Source organism: Onychostoma macrolepis, chromosome 13 (genome assembly GCF_012432095.1).
Source record: "Onychostoma macrolepis isolate SWU-2019 chromosome 13, ASM1243209v1, whole genome shotgun sequence".
In the NCBI taxonomy this organism is placed as follows: domain Eukaryota; kingdom Metazoa; phylum Chordata; class Actinopteri; order Cypriniformes; family Cyprinidae; genus Onychostoma; species Onychostoma macrolepis.
The window spans coordinates 1288552-1305069 of record NC_081167.1 but is presented as its reverse complement, the minus strand read 5'-3'; the positions used below and the strand labels follow the sequence as shown (position 1 = coordinate 1305069).

Genomic DNA, 16518 nt, shown 5'->3' with positions numbered 1-16518 from the left:
GAGCCATAATTTCAAAAACTGTGTGTAAGCATTTTGAAAAAAAACAAACAAAAAAAGTAATTTTATAATTTGTAACAGTATGAAGTGTTTGCCAGCAAGTATTGCTCGCTGTCATGGAAACCGCATACATGTCCTTCTCGTAGCTATGTGAAAAAATCTCACTGTCTATAGACATAAAGTGTATAATTTGAGCACAGTTCTTTGATGGAGCTGATGATCTGATCAACCCGGGAAGAAGCTCGTTGTAGTCCCTACAAGCCAAATTTGTAGGTATTAAACTTACATAATTTTCAAAGACAATATCTCCGTTTGCATTGAACTTTCAGCATCGTAACTTTGCAGATATTGTTTATGCTCAAACAGCAACATTACACTCTAACTAAAGTTAAAAAAGTGAAATCACTATCAACCATCTCTTTAAGGAAATCGGGAGCTAAGAAAACATTCAGTCTTTAAAAAATGCGACAATGGTGTTGAATATGTTTGCCTTTCTCATAAGGCAAAAAATATAACTACCTGTTATCAATTATTCAGTTTAATTATTCAATCCCTTATGTACATGTAAGGGACTCTTTATTAACATACTGTACCATTACAATATTCTTAAAAATATATAGTTTAGTGGTAAAATTTGATGTTTAACAGCAAATAATTGATCAATCTTTACTTCTCTATTTTGCAGATGTTTTTATCCAAAGTGAGTTACATTCAGTGCACACAGTTTGTAATTTTTAATTCTTGCTTTTCCTGTGACTCAAACCCATGACCTATGAATATGCCACGCTCTACTGTTTAATGACAATGCTCATGACTTTCAATCCTTAATGTCTATCATTCCGACAAATTATTTGTTTAGAGGTATAATATGTTTTGACATTTGGTGATACTGTATGGTCTGTCCAAATGAAATCCTAGAACTGTCCCTGTTTTAACCCTCTGGTGCTCCTTATTTGGGAGTCACACTTGTGATCTTCATGGACACCTAAAATTCAACTTTTTTTCCCCCCAGTAAAATCAATGTAACATATTTTTGTTTAATAATATTTTTTTCTATTTATTTTGTATTTTGAGTGAATTTCATGGTACTAATTAATATTTATGCAATAATTATGATAAAATGTTCCGATTGAAAATAATACAATTCCAATTTTTGAAGCCAGATTAGTGCCATCTATTGGGAGTAAAATAAGAAAAGCATCTGCAATTGCAATTGAAATACAAAAATTAACAGGAATGTTTTATCAGAGCTTAATCCTTCTGGGTCCGATCTGATTTCAACCTCTTATTCAGTTTTCTGAGTTGTTATAGCTATATGGTTATAACCATACCAATTCATTTGAATGTTTGTGTATGTGTGTGTGAGTGTATGTTTATGTGTGTGTGTGAGTGGACATGTCTGTTTTGCACTCTTGATGCTTCAGAGTGTTACCCCTTCCTTGCTGTCCATTTTTTTTTTTTTTACTGCATTGTAGTTTAATTATTGCTTTTATTTTAGATATTTGCTGTGTTACAGTCACACCAGTTCATAAGTGTATGTGTACACGTGTGTGTGTGTGAGTGTGAAGTTAATGTGAAGTAGACTCCAGTGATTTATTATGAGTTACTAACAATAAATCTATGAAACAATAAATGGTTCAGAGGTGCCCACTTTTTTAAGGTACAAGGACAGTAAGTGGATGAACCTAATGTACTGTAGCTAGTAGTGGAATATGATGTACCTCCAGTTGAGTGAGGTTAGGCAAATTGTTGAAAGAGCCAGGCGAATATCAGCTCCCAATGCCCCACAGTTCTTAAGCTGTTTTGGAGACTTCTGTGCAAGGTCAGTGTCTTGCAGATTTTAGTTTCAACCCTAACCAAACAGACCTGCTTGTAATTTTCAATTAATCCTTAAAACGATAATTATTATTCAGGTGTGTGACAATTAGGGTTGAAATGAAAATGTGTCCAAGCAGAGTTTCCTATCCCTGTGTTAGGAGCATAGTAGCATAGTAGGGATCTCAAGATATGTCACAGGACTACACAACTGGCTGGCAGTAGCTAGCAAACAAGATGTGATGGGTTGTTCAGTTTTCCCCATCCTGTTCACAGATGTTTGAGGTTATCCTGATTGGTGCAAAACAGTTGCATGGATTTTGTAAAAGCTGGAGGAACCAATGACTTCAGAATGAAAAATCCAAGAGGGGATCATGTGACGCTTCGACAGCGATGCAAGCTTAGTCTTTGCTCTGCCCCCTTTGCCACATATTGTATGATCCTGTCAGTAAAATTTGAACCACTCTGCATTGGACACATCATGAGTGCTAAGGCAGACAAAGGGGATCGGAAAAGAGAGATTGAGCAATCGCCAATGAAGAAAAAATTCAGAGATTCCGCCATCTCCAGAGAAGACCTCGACGATGCTATTGCTAGCCATATTGAACTAGCATTTAAAGAACAGCAAAGCACTTTGAATTCGGTTGTGAATTCGGCAGTAAGAGATGCGATGGACTCTGTACTGATTCCAGCATTGCGCGATCTGCGTGAGGACATACAAGCGACCAACAAGTCTGTTAAAGAGCTAAGAGAGGAGTTTGAGGCCATAGCTACCGCGGCGAAGCAGACATGTGACCGCATTGATTATGTTCAAGCAGATGCACGTGAGGGCAGTCACGGACGTAAGAAATCAGCTGGAGCGACTCACAGAGAAGATGACAGATATGGAGGACAGGTGCAGGAGGAACAACGTACGACTGGTGGGGCTGCCAGAGGGGGCTGAGGGATCCGACACGGCTGGTTTCCTCAGAGTTAATCTTCCCAAGTGGATTCCTTCCTTGAGGGGCCGTGACATTGAGATTGACCGGGCACACCGCGTGTATGACGGAGGGAGAGGCTCCTCCGATAGACCGCACACTCTTATTTTTCGTGTACTGAGATGGCATGACAGATCAGATATTCTGAAGGGTGCTCAGCAGGCTTATCCGGTGAAATGCGCACAGAACAATGTCACACTACTATTTTTTCCCGACTTTAGTCCAGCTACAGCGATCAGGAGAATGGCATTTGGTCTGGTTTTGAAGAAGATGACAGCACTTGGCCTCCAGCCCTTCCTCATCTATCCGGCGGTACTTAAACTACGGCACAAAGAATGAACAGTGAAGAGGCCTGTCTAATGGGCAGAGGCAAATCATTCCATAATTTAGGAGCTGCCACAGCAAAGGCACGGTCCCCTCTAAGCTTACGCTTTGTTTTTGGCACCTTCAGGAACAGCTGATCAGCTGACCTGAGAGAACGGGTAGGCATATAAGGGTGTAGCAGCTCAGAAATATAAGGTGGAGCAAGCCCATTTAGGGATTTATAAACAAACAGAAGAATTTTAAATTGAATCCTAAAATGTACGGGCAGCCAGTGAAGTGAAGCTAATATGGGGGAAATGTGCTCATATTTACGTGTTCCAGTTAAAAGACGCGCTGCAGCGTTTTGCACCATCTGCATACGAGCAACAGAGGACCCACTAACCCCCACATACAATGCATTACAGTAATCAAGCCGAGTGGTTACAAAGGCATGGATTACTGTCTCAAAATTTTGCCTTGTAAGATATGGCTTTATTTTGGCCAACTGCCTCAGTTGGAAAAAACTTGATTTAACTACTGCCCTGATCTGACTGTCAAACTTAAAATCTGAGTCAATTTTCACCCCTAAATTAGTAATGGTTGGCTTGATGTACTGAGCCAAGGCACCCAAATCAACCAGAGGGGTCCCGGTGGTCCCACCAAAAACCATCACTTCTGTCTTGTCTTCATTAAAACTTAAAAAATTAAGAGCCATCCATGCCTTTATATCGTCAAGACACTCAAGTAACGGTCCAACAGTGTCATTCTTTCTAAGTGGCACATAAATCTGGCTATCATCCGCATAACAATGGAATGACAAGCCATGCTTCCTGATTATTGAACCAAGGGGGAGCAAATAAAGAGAAAAAAGGAGAGGGCCTAAAACTGAGCCCTGCGGTAACCCACAAGAGAGAGGAGCCGAAGAGGACACAAAGTCACCACAGCTAACACAGAAGGTCCGGCCTTTTAAATAGGACCTGAACCATTGGAGCGCTATGCCCTTGATGCCCACCCACTGCTCCAGACGAGAAATTAAGATTTCATGGTCCACAGTGTCAAATGCAGCAGTTAAATCAAGAAGCACCAGAATAACACAATCACCAGCATCCGTAGCTAAAAGAATATCATTAAAAACTTTTAGAAGTGCAGATTCTGTGCTGTGTAGAGTTTTAAAACCGGACTGGAAAACTTCAAGAATATTGTGATCTTTCAGATATGCCATTAATTGACTACAAACTATCTTTTCAAGGATTTTTGAAAGAAAAGGTAGCTTGGAAATAGGTCTAAAATTTGCAAGGTCTGTAGGATCCAGAGCAGGTTTTTTAATCAGAGGTTGGACTACTGCGTGTTTAAAAATTTCAGGGACCACACCTGATGACAAACTGCTATTAACAACTGCAAGAACAGATGGCCCTGCAGTAGGAAAACCTCCTTGACAAGTCGAGGAGGGACAGCATCATATGGAGAACCTGAGGGCTTCAGATGACCAACAATCTCATGTAATACTGAGAAAGTCACCGTCTCAAACTTGTCAAAGACAGCAGAGCAGAGGACAGGGACTGAAGGATCATAAGAAGGAGGTGAAATAAGAGCCCTGGTGGAAGTAACCTTATCAATAAAAAAGTGAAGAAAATTTTCACATACAACAGAGGAGGCATCAACACAGGACGTTATGGACATGTAGAACTGAATCAATAGTCTTAAACAAAACACGAGGCTTGTTACAGTTTGACAAAATAATTTCAGAGATATAATTTCTTTTAGCATCTTTCACAGTTTTCTGATAATGACGCCAGCAATCCCTTAGTATATGAAACGACACATGCAATTTGTCCTTTTTCCATTTGCGCTCAGCCCTACGGCACTCACGTCTGACAGCACGAACCGTGTCATTCATCCATGGCTCAAATTTAGGTTTTGGCTGCCTGATTTTCAAAGGAGCCACAGTATTCATAACAGTTTGCCAGGTAGAGTGCAACCATGAGCTAAGCGCCTCTGAATCATTGCATGTAGACTCCGGTATAGCATAGTTCTGACTGACAACTAATGCAAACTGAACAGCAGTGGAAGGGTTAATGATGCGACAGGGGCGAACAGCAGCGAGGTTCAACTGTATTACAGGCAAGAGCAATATCAAACAGTACAGGCATATGGTCAGAAAACCCTCGTCACATATCTCAAGGTTACGAACAGGTAAACCAAAAGATAAAACAAGATCGAGTGTGTGTCCGTTCATGTGTGGGGCCAGACACAGACTGCACCAAATTAAAAGAGTCAATGAGATATAAAAAATCCTTTGCCATTGGATTTTCAGGACAACACACATGGACATTAAAATCCCCAACAATAAGGACATGATCGTATTTAGGCATAATATCAGCCAGAAATGCAGAAAAGTCATTTATAAAGTCCTTATTGTATCTGGGAGGCCGATAGACCACTGCACACAGAATTTTGAAGGAACGACCCAGCTCAAATAAACTCAGTTCAAAGCTGCTAAACGAGGATGGTAGCAATAGTTGTTTACATTTGTAGGCATCCTTATAAACGATTGCTATTCCTCCTCCTCGCCCCGACGTTCGCGGGGAATTTAAATAGCAGCAATCATTCGGTAAGAGTTCAGAGAAAACACTGGACTCACCAACTGTCAGCCACGTCTCAGTCACACAGAGAAAGTCCAAACCCCTGGACGAGAAGAAGTCCTTTAGAATAAAAGTTTTATTCGCCAGCGATCTAGTGTTCACCAGCCCAATCCTGGTAGGAACTGCTGGCGGATCTGCGGTGCTGACTTTCAACGGAACCCGACATAGAGGCCGCAGGTCTCGCAGATTTACCCCGCGCCAGCGGGGTCGAGGAGAGCAGGGGGCACGGGGCTGGAACACCTCATCTGGGCCGACGACAGGTACCAGCCAGACGTCGATAGGGTCCAGCACTCGTCGAGAAATAGAAAGGCGGGGCACCGCTCGGTACTCAGTCCAGGAACCCATGGAAAAGAGCGCTAAGCCAGTCTTCACCCTCACCAGCCGACCACTGCGTTTTCCTCGATGACGGTGGCGCTTACGCCGGGGGTGTATAACGGGAAGGCGGCAGAGATAAGCTGGAATGCCCGATAGGAGCGGGGGCAATGTCTTTTGTCCAGCATAATCAAATTTTACTAAATCTTTGGCAGCATATCGAAAATCCAGAAGTGTTTGACGATCGTATACCAATAGAGACTCAACATTTTGAACAACAAGTGACACAAACAGCACAAAACCACACAACGCTTGTAGGACCAGACGGCAAGCCACACACACTGGCGCCATCTTGGATTTTCTTATATAATATATAATAAGAAGAAATGTTTCTTCATTTCAATAGTTACATCAAGAAGTTTGTAAACTTGTGTTTTCTTTCAGAATTTCTTTCGGAATTGTTTGAAAGAAATGCCAACAGATACCAGTGAAGTCCATCACCTTGGGCTAAAAACAGGAGAAGATGGGACTGGTTTATGGGAATTGTGAGACCAGTAGGTCAGGAGCAGGAAAAGTGGAGCAGGTTGTGAACAATGCAGTTTCAAGTCTGAAGGATCAAGGGTTTAGTAGGAAATTCCAGTCAATAAGAGCAGGCTTTGGAGTGGAAATGGCCCTCAAATGGTGGTTCCCTTACGAAAAATAAGTTTTTTCCAAGTGTGCTATTAGTATACTCCTTTTAAACTTAAAATAGGAAAGTATACTTTTAGTCTACTTTTTATGTACTTCTCAGAAATGGGCTTTATGTACTTCTCAGAAATATACTTAAAATGACATTTAAGTATACTTGACTTATACTTAGAAAAAGTCTAAATACAGTATATGTTCTCCTAGAATCTGTTTTCACTGTTATATGGTACGGGGCGCTAGTACACATCTTCTTTACAGAATTTCCAAAAAAACAAAAGTGTAGAAGAAACTGAAACAACAGATGCTTCCACTTGTAATCTAACACGATCATCTGACATAAAACAGCATCAAAACTGTGTAACATTATGGAATAAAATGTCACCAATGAAGAGGTAATAATGACTGTCGAGCTTTGGGGTGTTGATTGACTCCGTCTACATTTTGATTATCATTCTGAATCCAATTCATATTCTTTTTTCAGCTTTTTGTTCAAAATGTTGTTTATTTCTTTATTTTTTGTTTATGAAACTTACCCACATTCAAATGTTTAAAAAAAAAAAAAAGAATGCAAGAAGCTAGAATAAAATGTTTTTGTTTACAAGCAGATAATATGTTCTTTATTTTGTTGTTTTGTATATTCATATAACAAAATATATACAAATTAATACCTAAATAGGGACATAGTAGTACACTTAAAGTATGATGTAAAATTCACTTTAAAAAAATTATATTTAATTAGTAAACTATCAGTATACCTTTAAGTTCACTTTTAGTATAGTTGCAGTGCAAGCTAAAAACATTGATGTAAACTAGTTGTGTACTCAAAGTTTACTACTGTTATACTTAAAGTATACTTAAAAGTATACTTTTACATACTAGAAAGTGGGCCAATTTAGTCCCAATGTGTATTGAAATAGTACACTTACAAGTATACTACAAGTACACTGATATGTGTATACTTACTACATAAAGTACACTTAAAAATATACTTGAACTTTACTTAAGTATACTTAATAAAATAAACTTGAAGTGTACTACTTTTTGGTAAGGGTTAGCAGCCTCCAGTAATAAAAATAAATAAATTGTTTTTGATTAGAACAGTCAGAACAGTTGCAGAGAGGGCTCATCTGATAAGGTGGACATGTACCTCAGGCTAAGCTAAGTTTTCTATAAAAAAGCTACTGATCTCACCCTTCCAAGCCCAGGTAATTTTCCTCGGTGGTATGGCACAGAAGAAAAACTGTCCCCTCTGTGAGGCCCCTAGAGCAAATTTGAAGCTTATATTGGCTGGTTGCTTTGGGCCAGTTTAAATCCTAATCGGAGCGAGGGAACGGAGTAGAACCAGAGGGGGTACACAAGGCAAGTACAGGTGGTGACAGGTTCTGTGCTAATTAGCTGAGATTTTTTATATGTGCAGAGCACAGCTCCTTAAGTCTGACCCTGGAGGGCCACTGCCCTGTAGAGTTTAACTCCAAGCCTAAACAGAGACTCCTGTACAAGCTAATCAGGGTCTTGAGAGTTACAGGCTGGGTGAGTTTGATCATGGTTTGAGCTAAAATCTGTAGGGCAGTGGACCTCTAGGGCAGCATTTGAGGAACCCTGGTGTAAAGACAAAAGTCTTTACACATGGTTTGTTTCTTTTTAAAGAAAGTTCATAAAGTACGTTTACATGGGCAGTTTTAATCAAGCTATAATAAAGGTATTGGGATTTTAGCATATAGTCAAGCTATAGTTTTAGGGTGTACTCAAACCCAAGCATGATTTACAGATGAATTTGCATCTTTGCTCACCGACTATAATTCCCATTAATCAACAGGATGAGAATGAGACAGAGGCTGTCCATGAGAGGAAGAAGTAAAAATTAGCTGACTCGGTTGTCAGGTGCAGAGAGGTCTTGCTGGGAAGGGAAGAATGAGAGATAATGCAATAGTGTCAGGGAGACATCTTTGACCATTGTCCTACCACCAGGATAATTTCTGGGCTCAATGGGGAGAAATATCTATGAAGGATTGCTCCTATGAAGACTCACAGATGGACCGAAGGCAACGGTGCAATAGGTAATAATACATTTGTCTGCTGCCTGTGCATTTCATTTCTTTAAAAAATGGCTAGTAATGCATGGCAGTCAACCTTTATGGATGACCAAAATTTGTGAGAGCGCAGTTAACAGGATTCCACTAGAGGCCCTGATTTCATACATGGACCATTTGGGTCACAAAATCAGAGATGCTGTCTAGATGGCACCACATCTACACATCTGTCCATCAACAGGATATGCAGATGTAGATTAGGCTTTTTGTCACACAATAGAACCAGCCTTGTTAAAGCAACACAGAACCTGTTATATATTACGGTCAAAACCCATTTGGACTTTTGTATTTGTACAAACCAACTCGAGGGGTACACAGAAATGCATAGAACAAGAGCAGGAAACTTGAAAGAACAGTGTGATCATAGTGCAGTATGTTGATTGATAGGAGGTGAGATAACATGTTTACATTCCAAACTTAAGATGATGTTTGACTGATCAAAACCTTGTTGGTATTCCATTAATCAGGATGTCTTAACGAACAAATCATTAGATGCCACCAAGTCAGCTCATCACTGAAGTTACCATCCTTGACTGGCTTCTCAAAACATTCACTCCAGACTCAACCAGATCTGAGATGACACACAAGCAGACAATCCCCATTCAATGAACAATATGAGTGTAAAATAACTGATTGATGGTTAATTCAGGTTATGGTCCAAGAAACTGCAAGGATTTCATTCACCATTCTCTATTTACTAACCTCTCTCTCTGTGTGTGTGTGTGTGTGTGTGACTACCGGTTTCTACCCCTACATTATCAGGACATGCAGCTGTAAGTGATATAAGAGTGTGGTTCTCCGCTGAGTTAATTTCTTAGTTAAAAATCTGCCAGTCTTGTTACTGTGCTAACAACTAAGAATGTTCCAGATCCTGTGAAGATGGGCCCTCATTAAGGTCCTCTATAGCAGTGGTTCTCAACTGTGATCCTGGGGACCCACTGATCTGCATATTTTGTATGTCTTATTTCTTTGCCTTAGTTAAAATTCTTGATTCAGATCATCAGCTTGTTAAGAGAGATCCTTTTAAGACAGTGTGTCACATAAGGTAGACATATAGGCAGGGTTGTATTAATTAAAAAAAAATCATATATTATAACATAAATAGCATTTTGTAAGGAACTACTTGAAAATAATTTGTTTAATAATTTTAAATCTGCTCCTATAATCATATTCTGTGTAAAAAGGAATAAAAGTTGTTTGTGTTTTACTCTACCACTGTTCATTTCAGCTGGAAACCGCAGTAAACTGTATGCGTAGGTATGTGTTTTGAATTTTGAAAAAAGGCATGTTTTGCCAGTAAGCCTGTTGACATATAGAAAGGAGAGGGACAAATATAGAGAGAGTACCATCACATGTGCTCATGTACGACTAAATCTTGTGAATAAATGCCTCATTCATTCATTCATACAGTGCATTTGCCACTTGCAGATGTTTAATTGGCCTTATGACATTATCGATCAAATTTGGATCTTTTGACAAGAGGTTGTTGCACTATATAAAAAAAAAAAAAAAAAAAGTTTAAGTTGCAGAGCTCAACAATTCCTCCTCCTCTCAATAAAAGCATTTTATTGCCATAATGACTTATCCACGTCCTACACATTTTGGTAGACATTTGTATCAGAGCACCTCCACAATAGCATAATTCCTTAATCCTCCCAAAACCTGCTCAGCAGAGGTGAGCAGTGAGGTGACAGTGAGATGCATGACACTGGCTATTTACTGATAAGTCCCAGAGACACTGCACCAAAACAAAGCTTTTCCGACAAAAGGGAAAATGATCATGTTTTGTGCTTAAAGCATTACCAACATTATAAGTGAACCTCAAAGAACATTACATTAAATTAATAATAAAACAAAACACAGGTAGCAAACATTTAACAATAGTAAATGGAAGGTATGAAAGAAGAGAAAGTGTCACTTACTCGTGGTACAGTTTATCCTGTCACAGTCTAGATGGGGAAGAATAAATGACATGTAAATTCAGCCTTCAAAGTAATATCTGCAGATATTGAAGCACATAACCCACATCTCTGGGGACAGACACACAAGAACACCAATGATCCTGATGCTCGTGCATGCCATCGCATTCATCCAAATGTCCTGCTGTGAATTTGAACGCTTTCTAGGAATATTGTACAAATATTACTCTTATATTTTTTTAAGCCAAATAGGCAGCATTTAAGTGCCACTTTCCACAAATAGAGTAAAACTAGGGTCTAGAAGACTTTTTCTTTTACTTTCATCAAATGGTCAGTGAAAGGGTTTTAACCCTCCAAAAAAATTCAATTTTTTTCTCGTTTCTCTATATATCTACATTTGATTTGATTACTAATGGAAATGTATTTGACTAAGAATGGAAATGCCAAAGCATCATACCATTGGTCAGGCTGTGACAATGACTAGTAAACTGCCTAGTAATCCATATTTTTTTGTTATCGGCTGCTCACCCAAACTTTTCAGACCATGTTCTTAGAAAATTAAGATTCTCTGCAGTGCTATAGCATGTACTGTAGCACCTGGTTACATAAAGTTGGATTGTGGGTGGTTCATAAATTAGATGCAGACTTTTCGTAATGAAATAAAGTAAATTCCTTGATTAAAAGGTATGGAAGAATATCAGTTATACAATATCAAGAAAATCGGTTTCCAATGAAATCAGTATGCCTGTTTTTAGGTAGTGATTAATTGAGATATTTCATCCAAGTTCACTAGAAGCAGGGTCTCAGCCTAGTGTGCCATCAACCTCAGCAGAGAAGGGGCCACACACAATCAAAGACCAGAGCTGGCTCATCATGCGAGGAAATGCTCTTACTAAAGTAACACTGTTATGTATTAAACAAACAAAAAAACAACAAGAAAAAAGACTTATATTGACTTCTGTTGTATGGTTAAAAACACTGAGATATTTCTCAAAATATCTTTTTTTGTGTTCCACAAAATAAAAAACAAATAATAAAAAGTAAATTATGACAGACTTTTTGGTTGAACTATACAAATTCTAAAGCTCTGGCATAAATTAAGTTCTTCTTCATTCTTTGCTTAGAGGTAAAAAGAAGTTTGAAAAACCTGAGTTTGCATATATTTGGACACCTTCCACAATACTGTTTTAGAGGAGCATTTAAATACGCAATACTGTGACAATTCACTGAGCAAATTACTTGTTTTTGCATTTCTGTGTCCATATTAACAGGCTAACAACATTCACTTTGGGAGTGTGAACTGTGCAGAGTCACGCTGTCATTCAGGTACTAAAAACCAAATCTATAATAAATCCCAACCCCTTCTCATTCTCTATGCATCAATTACTGCTGCTTGTGCAAAAGCCCTATAAGCAGTGTTATCTTATTATATCTTATTATAATCTCATTAGAGTTATAATTAGATGACATTTATTATTTTGTGTGTGTGTGTGTGTGTACACACACACACACACACACACACATATATAAGAGAGTGTGTCAGTGGTTTTACAGTGATTCACACCCATATTTAAAAGCAGTTAAAACTTGATATATATTTGGACATAATCCATTGGCTCTATGGAACTGTAGTCAAGAGGAGCCTAGTCCCATTCCAGGAGATTTACCTTCCTGCAGAATTCAGCTCCTGGAGATTTTAATTCGCTGGTTCAGGTGTGTTTGATTAGGATTGGAACTGAATTTTGCAGTGAGGTTGATCTCCAGGAACAGGATTGGGCATCCCTTCTGCAGTCTGACGTGCACCTCTTAAACCAGCCCACAAACAGCCATGTAGGTCACAGCATAGAGGCTACAATCTAGGTCAGACACAGCAGTATAAATCAGCCTTTAGACATGGTAAACCTGTGGATAACTAAAGTGCACAGCTTTCCCCTGTGAATGTATTAATCAAAGTGAAAATAACAGAGCACAGAATGTTTATGCTCTGAGAAATGGCTGTTTTTCAGATGAGAAGGGCAACAAAGAGCATTCCCCTTTAACATAGAGCACAGCTGAGGTGTTTGAGTGTGTACGGAGAGCTGCAGACTCCGAGCATTGAAGGGCTCTGAGCATGTCCACCATAAAGACAACAGTGGTTTTCTGTGTGATGTGCTTTGAAGAGATGTTTAAGTGCATGACAGCAAAAAAAAAGGTTTTGTTTAAAGTTCATTGCAGGCTAGATATGAACAAGTTTGAGTACATTTGGTCACAGGTGTATGATAGAATGTGTTTAGCACTGATACCTAGATTAACCGTGAGCCGGACGTGACTTGTATCCAGCTCCAAACGGAGGGTGTCTGCAGAGTCTCGAGAAGTGGTTGCCATGAGAACACCATATGCCCGCTGGGAGCGAAACCGTAGTGAAACATCTTCAGCCTCTGTATGCATAGCTACAGATAACTGGACCTTCATGAACTTACTGCCATCGTAACTGAGAATGGTGGCATCTGCAGATGAGAGGCAAAAATTATACTATATCAATGTCATTAATCACAAAAAAAGTAAAAAAAAATAAAAAATTAAAAAATAAATTTCACCTTTTTTTAAATAAAATAAAATGAAATACATTTCCAGCCAAAAGTAGTTTATCAGGCCACAATGTAAGTGAAAATTATATTCACAGTCATTACAAATATTTGATGTTTAATTTATTCATATGCAAGTGAAACTGAAGCCCAGGGGTCTCCAACCCGGCTCTTGAAGAGCTACCTTCCTGATTCTGGTGTGTTTGATTGGGCTTTTAAGTTGAAGGACAGTAGCATTCCAGGAGCAGGGTTGACTACCCCTACACCTATAATGACCCGGTGTGCTGCGATCAGTTGAACAGGAGTAGTTTTCAGGACATACGCTGATCAGCCACAACATTGAAACCACCTGCCAAATATCGTGTTGGTCCCCCAAAACAGCTCTAATGTGTTAAGGCGTGGACTTCACAAGACTTCTGTTTGTGTCCTAAAGTATCTGACACTCAGACATTAGCAGCAGATCCTACAAGTCCTGCAAGTTGTGAGGTGGAGCCTCCATGGATTGGATTTGTTGGTCCAGCACATCTCATAAATGCTCAATCGGATTGAAATCTGGGGAATTTGTAGGCCAACGCAACACCTTGAACTCTTTGGGCCTGTTTACAATTGGCCACTTCATGCATTTTCTTTAATTGGACAATTATCCAATCACAAAAAGACGAGGTATGAATACCCTCCAACAAACACTTAAGACAGACTGTAATCCAATCACACAAACCACTTCAGGAGATGGTTTGAAATACATTTTAGATGCAACTGGGCAAGTGTAAATTTATCTGGTTATTGTAGTTACATATGTAAATTTTACTCTTCCCAAAACTGCAAAAAATAAAGGACTGAGACCACGTTAGACCAGCTCCTGGTAGCCAGATACCACAGCGCTACTGCAACATGCATCTCCACAGATATGGCCTGTCAGAGATGAGCAAACTGACACAAACAATGCACACATACCCGATCTAAAAGAAAAGGTGATTTGTCAGACCAGGCAACCGCTTTCCACTATGCTAATGTGCACAAAGTAGGTGCTTGCCCATTTGTCCTGCTTTCAACACATGAAACTGACTGTTCACTTGCTGCCTAATATATCAAACCCCTTGACAGGTGCCATTGTAACAATACAATCAATGTTATTCACTTCATCTGTAAGTTGTGGCTGATCTGTCAGTCCCGTCTTGTGTTTCCCCTCCTCTCGTGCCCATATTTGTTTTGTTCCAGTTCCTGTCATTATGAGTTATTTAGTCTCCAGCAGTGTTTGATTTGTTCCCCACCTGTTACAGTTTTCCTCGTTTGATTTCGTTCCGTTTATAAGCCCTGTGTTTCCGAGAGTTTGTCGCCCTAGCCTGCAGAGATCTCCCCTTCGTGGAGTTCGCCTGGGAGTTCTGCAGGCTCGCCACGGCGACGGCGTGGGAGGATGCCACCATCAACTCACTGTTCTGGATCGGGGCTAATTACCATTGCCCCGTGGACCTCCCAGACACCACAGGACTGAACTGGAGGGAAGGGATCCTCCGGTGTCTGGAGAGAGTCCAGCCCCGATCCAGAACCGCCGTCCGCGGCCCAAGCAAGCCCGCCGCCGTTCGCAGCCCACGCAAGCCAGCCGCCGTTCGCGGCCCACGTAAGCCCGCTGCCGTCCGCGGCTCTCCCTAGCCCGCCGTCAGCGGGGAAATTCACGCCGCCGTTCGCGGCCCATGCAAGCCCGCCGGCAGAGAGTGTGGCAAGCTCACCGGCAGAGAATATGGCAGGCCCGCCGACAGGGAGTACGGATATCCCCCAGGTACCCCTAGGGTTATTGGTGGAGTACGAGGGGATGTTGTGGACGCCGGTGCCTGCCCCTCGCAAGTGCCCGCCAGGGCCGGCTCCTCCTGCGTCTCCACTGGTCCTGTCCAGCACCGCGCTTCCAGAGCACCCCCCAGTGCCTGCGCCACGAAGGCGGCCCCAAGAGTCTCCGCTGGTCCCGTCCAGCACAGCGCTTCCAGAGCGCCCCCCAGTGCCTGCGCCACAAAGGCGTCCCCAAGAGTCTCCGCTGGTCCCGTCCAGCCCTGCGCTTCCAGAGCGCCCCCCAGTGCCTGCGCCACAAAGGCGCTCCCAAGAGTCCGCTTGCCCTGAACCCCAGCCAAAGACAACCTCTAATTTCCCCAGGAAAATTTGGGGGGGGGGTATTAGGGCTCCGGCCAGAGAGGCCGAGGTGGGGGCTGGGGCCGAGGTCTCGGAGGCAGATCCGCCATGGCATCCCGAGTCCCCTGATCCGCCATGGCCGCCGGACTCCCCTAACCCGCCATGGCATCCCAAGTCCCCTGATCCGCCATGGCCGCCGGACTCCCCTAACCCGCCATGGCATCCCAAGTCCCCTGACCCGCCATGGCATCCCGAGTCCCCTGATCCACCATGGCCGCCGGACTCCCCTAACCCGCCATGGCATCCCAAGTCCCCTGACCCGCCATGGCATCCCGAGTCCCCTGATCCACCATGGCCGCCGGACTCCCCTGATCCGCCATGGCTCCCGGAACGGGCGCCGCCCTGGAGGCCGTCTATGATGTCTCCTGGTCCCTAGAGGCCTCCAGAGCGCCCACCCCCCTCCCCGTTGGATGTTGCTAGGCGCGGGAAGCGCCTTCCGGGAGGGGGGAGTAATGTCAGTCCTGTCTTGTGTTTCCCCTCCTCTCGTGCCCATATTTGGTTTGTTCCTGTTCCTGTCATTATGAGTTCTTTAGTCTCCAGCCGTGTTTGATTTGTTCCCCACCTGTTACAGTTTTCCTCGTTTGATTTCGTTCCGTTTATAGGCCCTGTGTTTCCCTGTCGTCTTGTCAGCTGTTAATTGTCTAATTGTCTAATTGTCGTTTTGGATGTTCGATGTCTCCTGTGTTCCTGAGTTCGAAAATAAATCTATGTTTTGGTTATCCCTCGTCTCCTCGTTTCCCTGGCTCTAGAACATCCTGACATGATCCATTTATGTTTATCTAAAAATGTTATTCTTTTTTCAAAAAAGAAAACAATTGTATTCACTAATATGTCTCTATTTGTAGAAACTGCTGCACACTTTAAATTGATTTAAGATGAAAGGCATTTGATTGTGGGTGTTAAGAAACCTGTATCAAGTACATGGATAATTATGTAAATAATATAAATTATGTTAATCATTTTGAGACTAATGTCATCCCATAGGCAAAGTGGCTTCAATGGCAAAACAGAGATTAAAGTGTACAGAGCATGGA

At 41.5% G+C, this 16518-nt stretch overlaps 1 protein-coding gene across 3 annotated transcripts in view; it reads right to left on the bottom strand.

Moving 5' to 3' along the window:
• Window positions 1-16518, bottom strand: part of nrxn1b (neurexin 1b) — a 159830-nt gene that overhangs the window by 87290 nt on the left and 56022 nt on the right. For all 3 annotated transcript variants that reach the window (XM_058795417.1, XM_058795408.1, XM_058795409.1), the window contains 2 exons: window positions 13025-13228; window positions 10746-10772 (listed from right to left, as the gene is read on the bottom strand). In XM_058795417.1, coding sequence (XP_058651400.1) covers window positions 10746-10772; window positions 13025-13228 — 231 coding nt within the window. The remainder of the gene's footprint in view (window positions 1-10745; window positions 10773-13024; window positions 13229-16518) is intronic.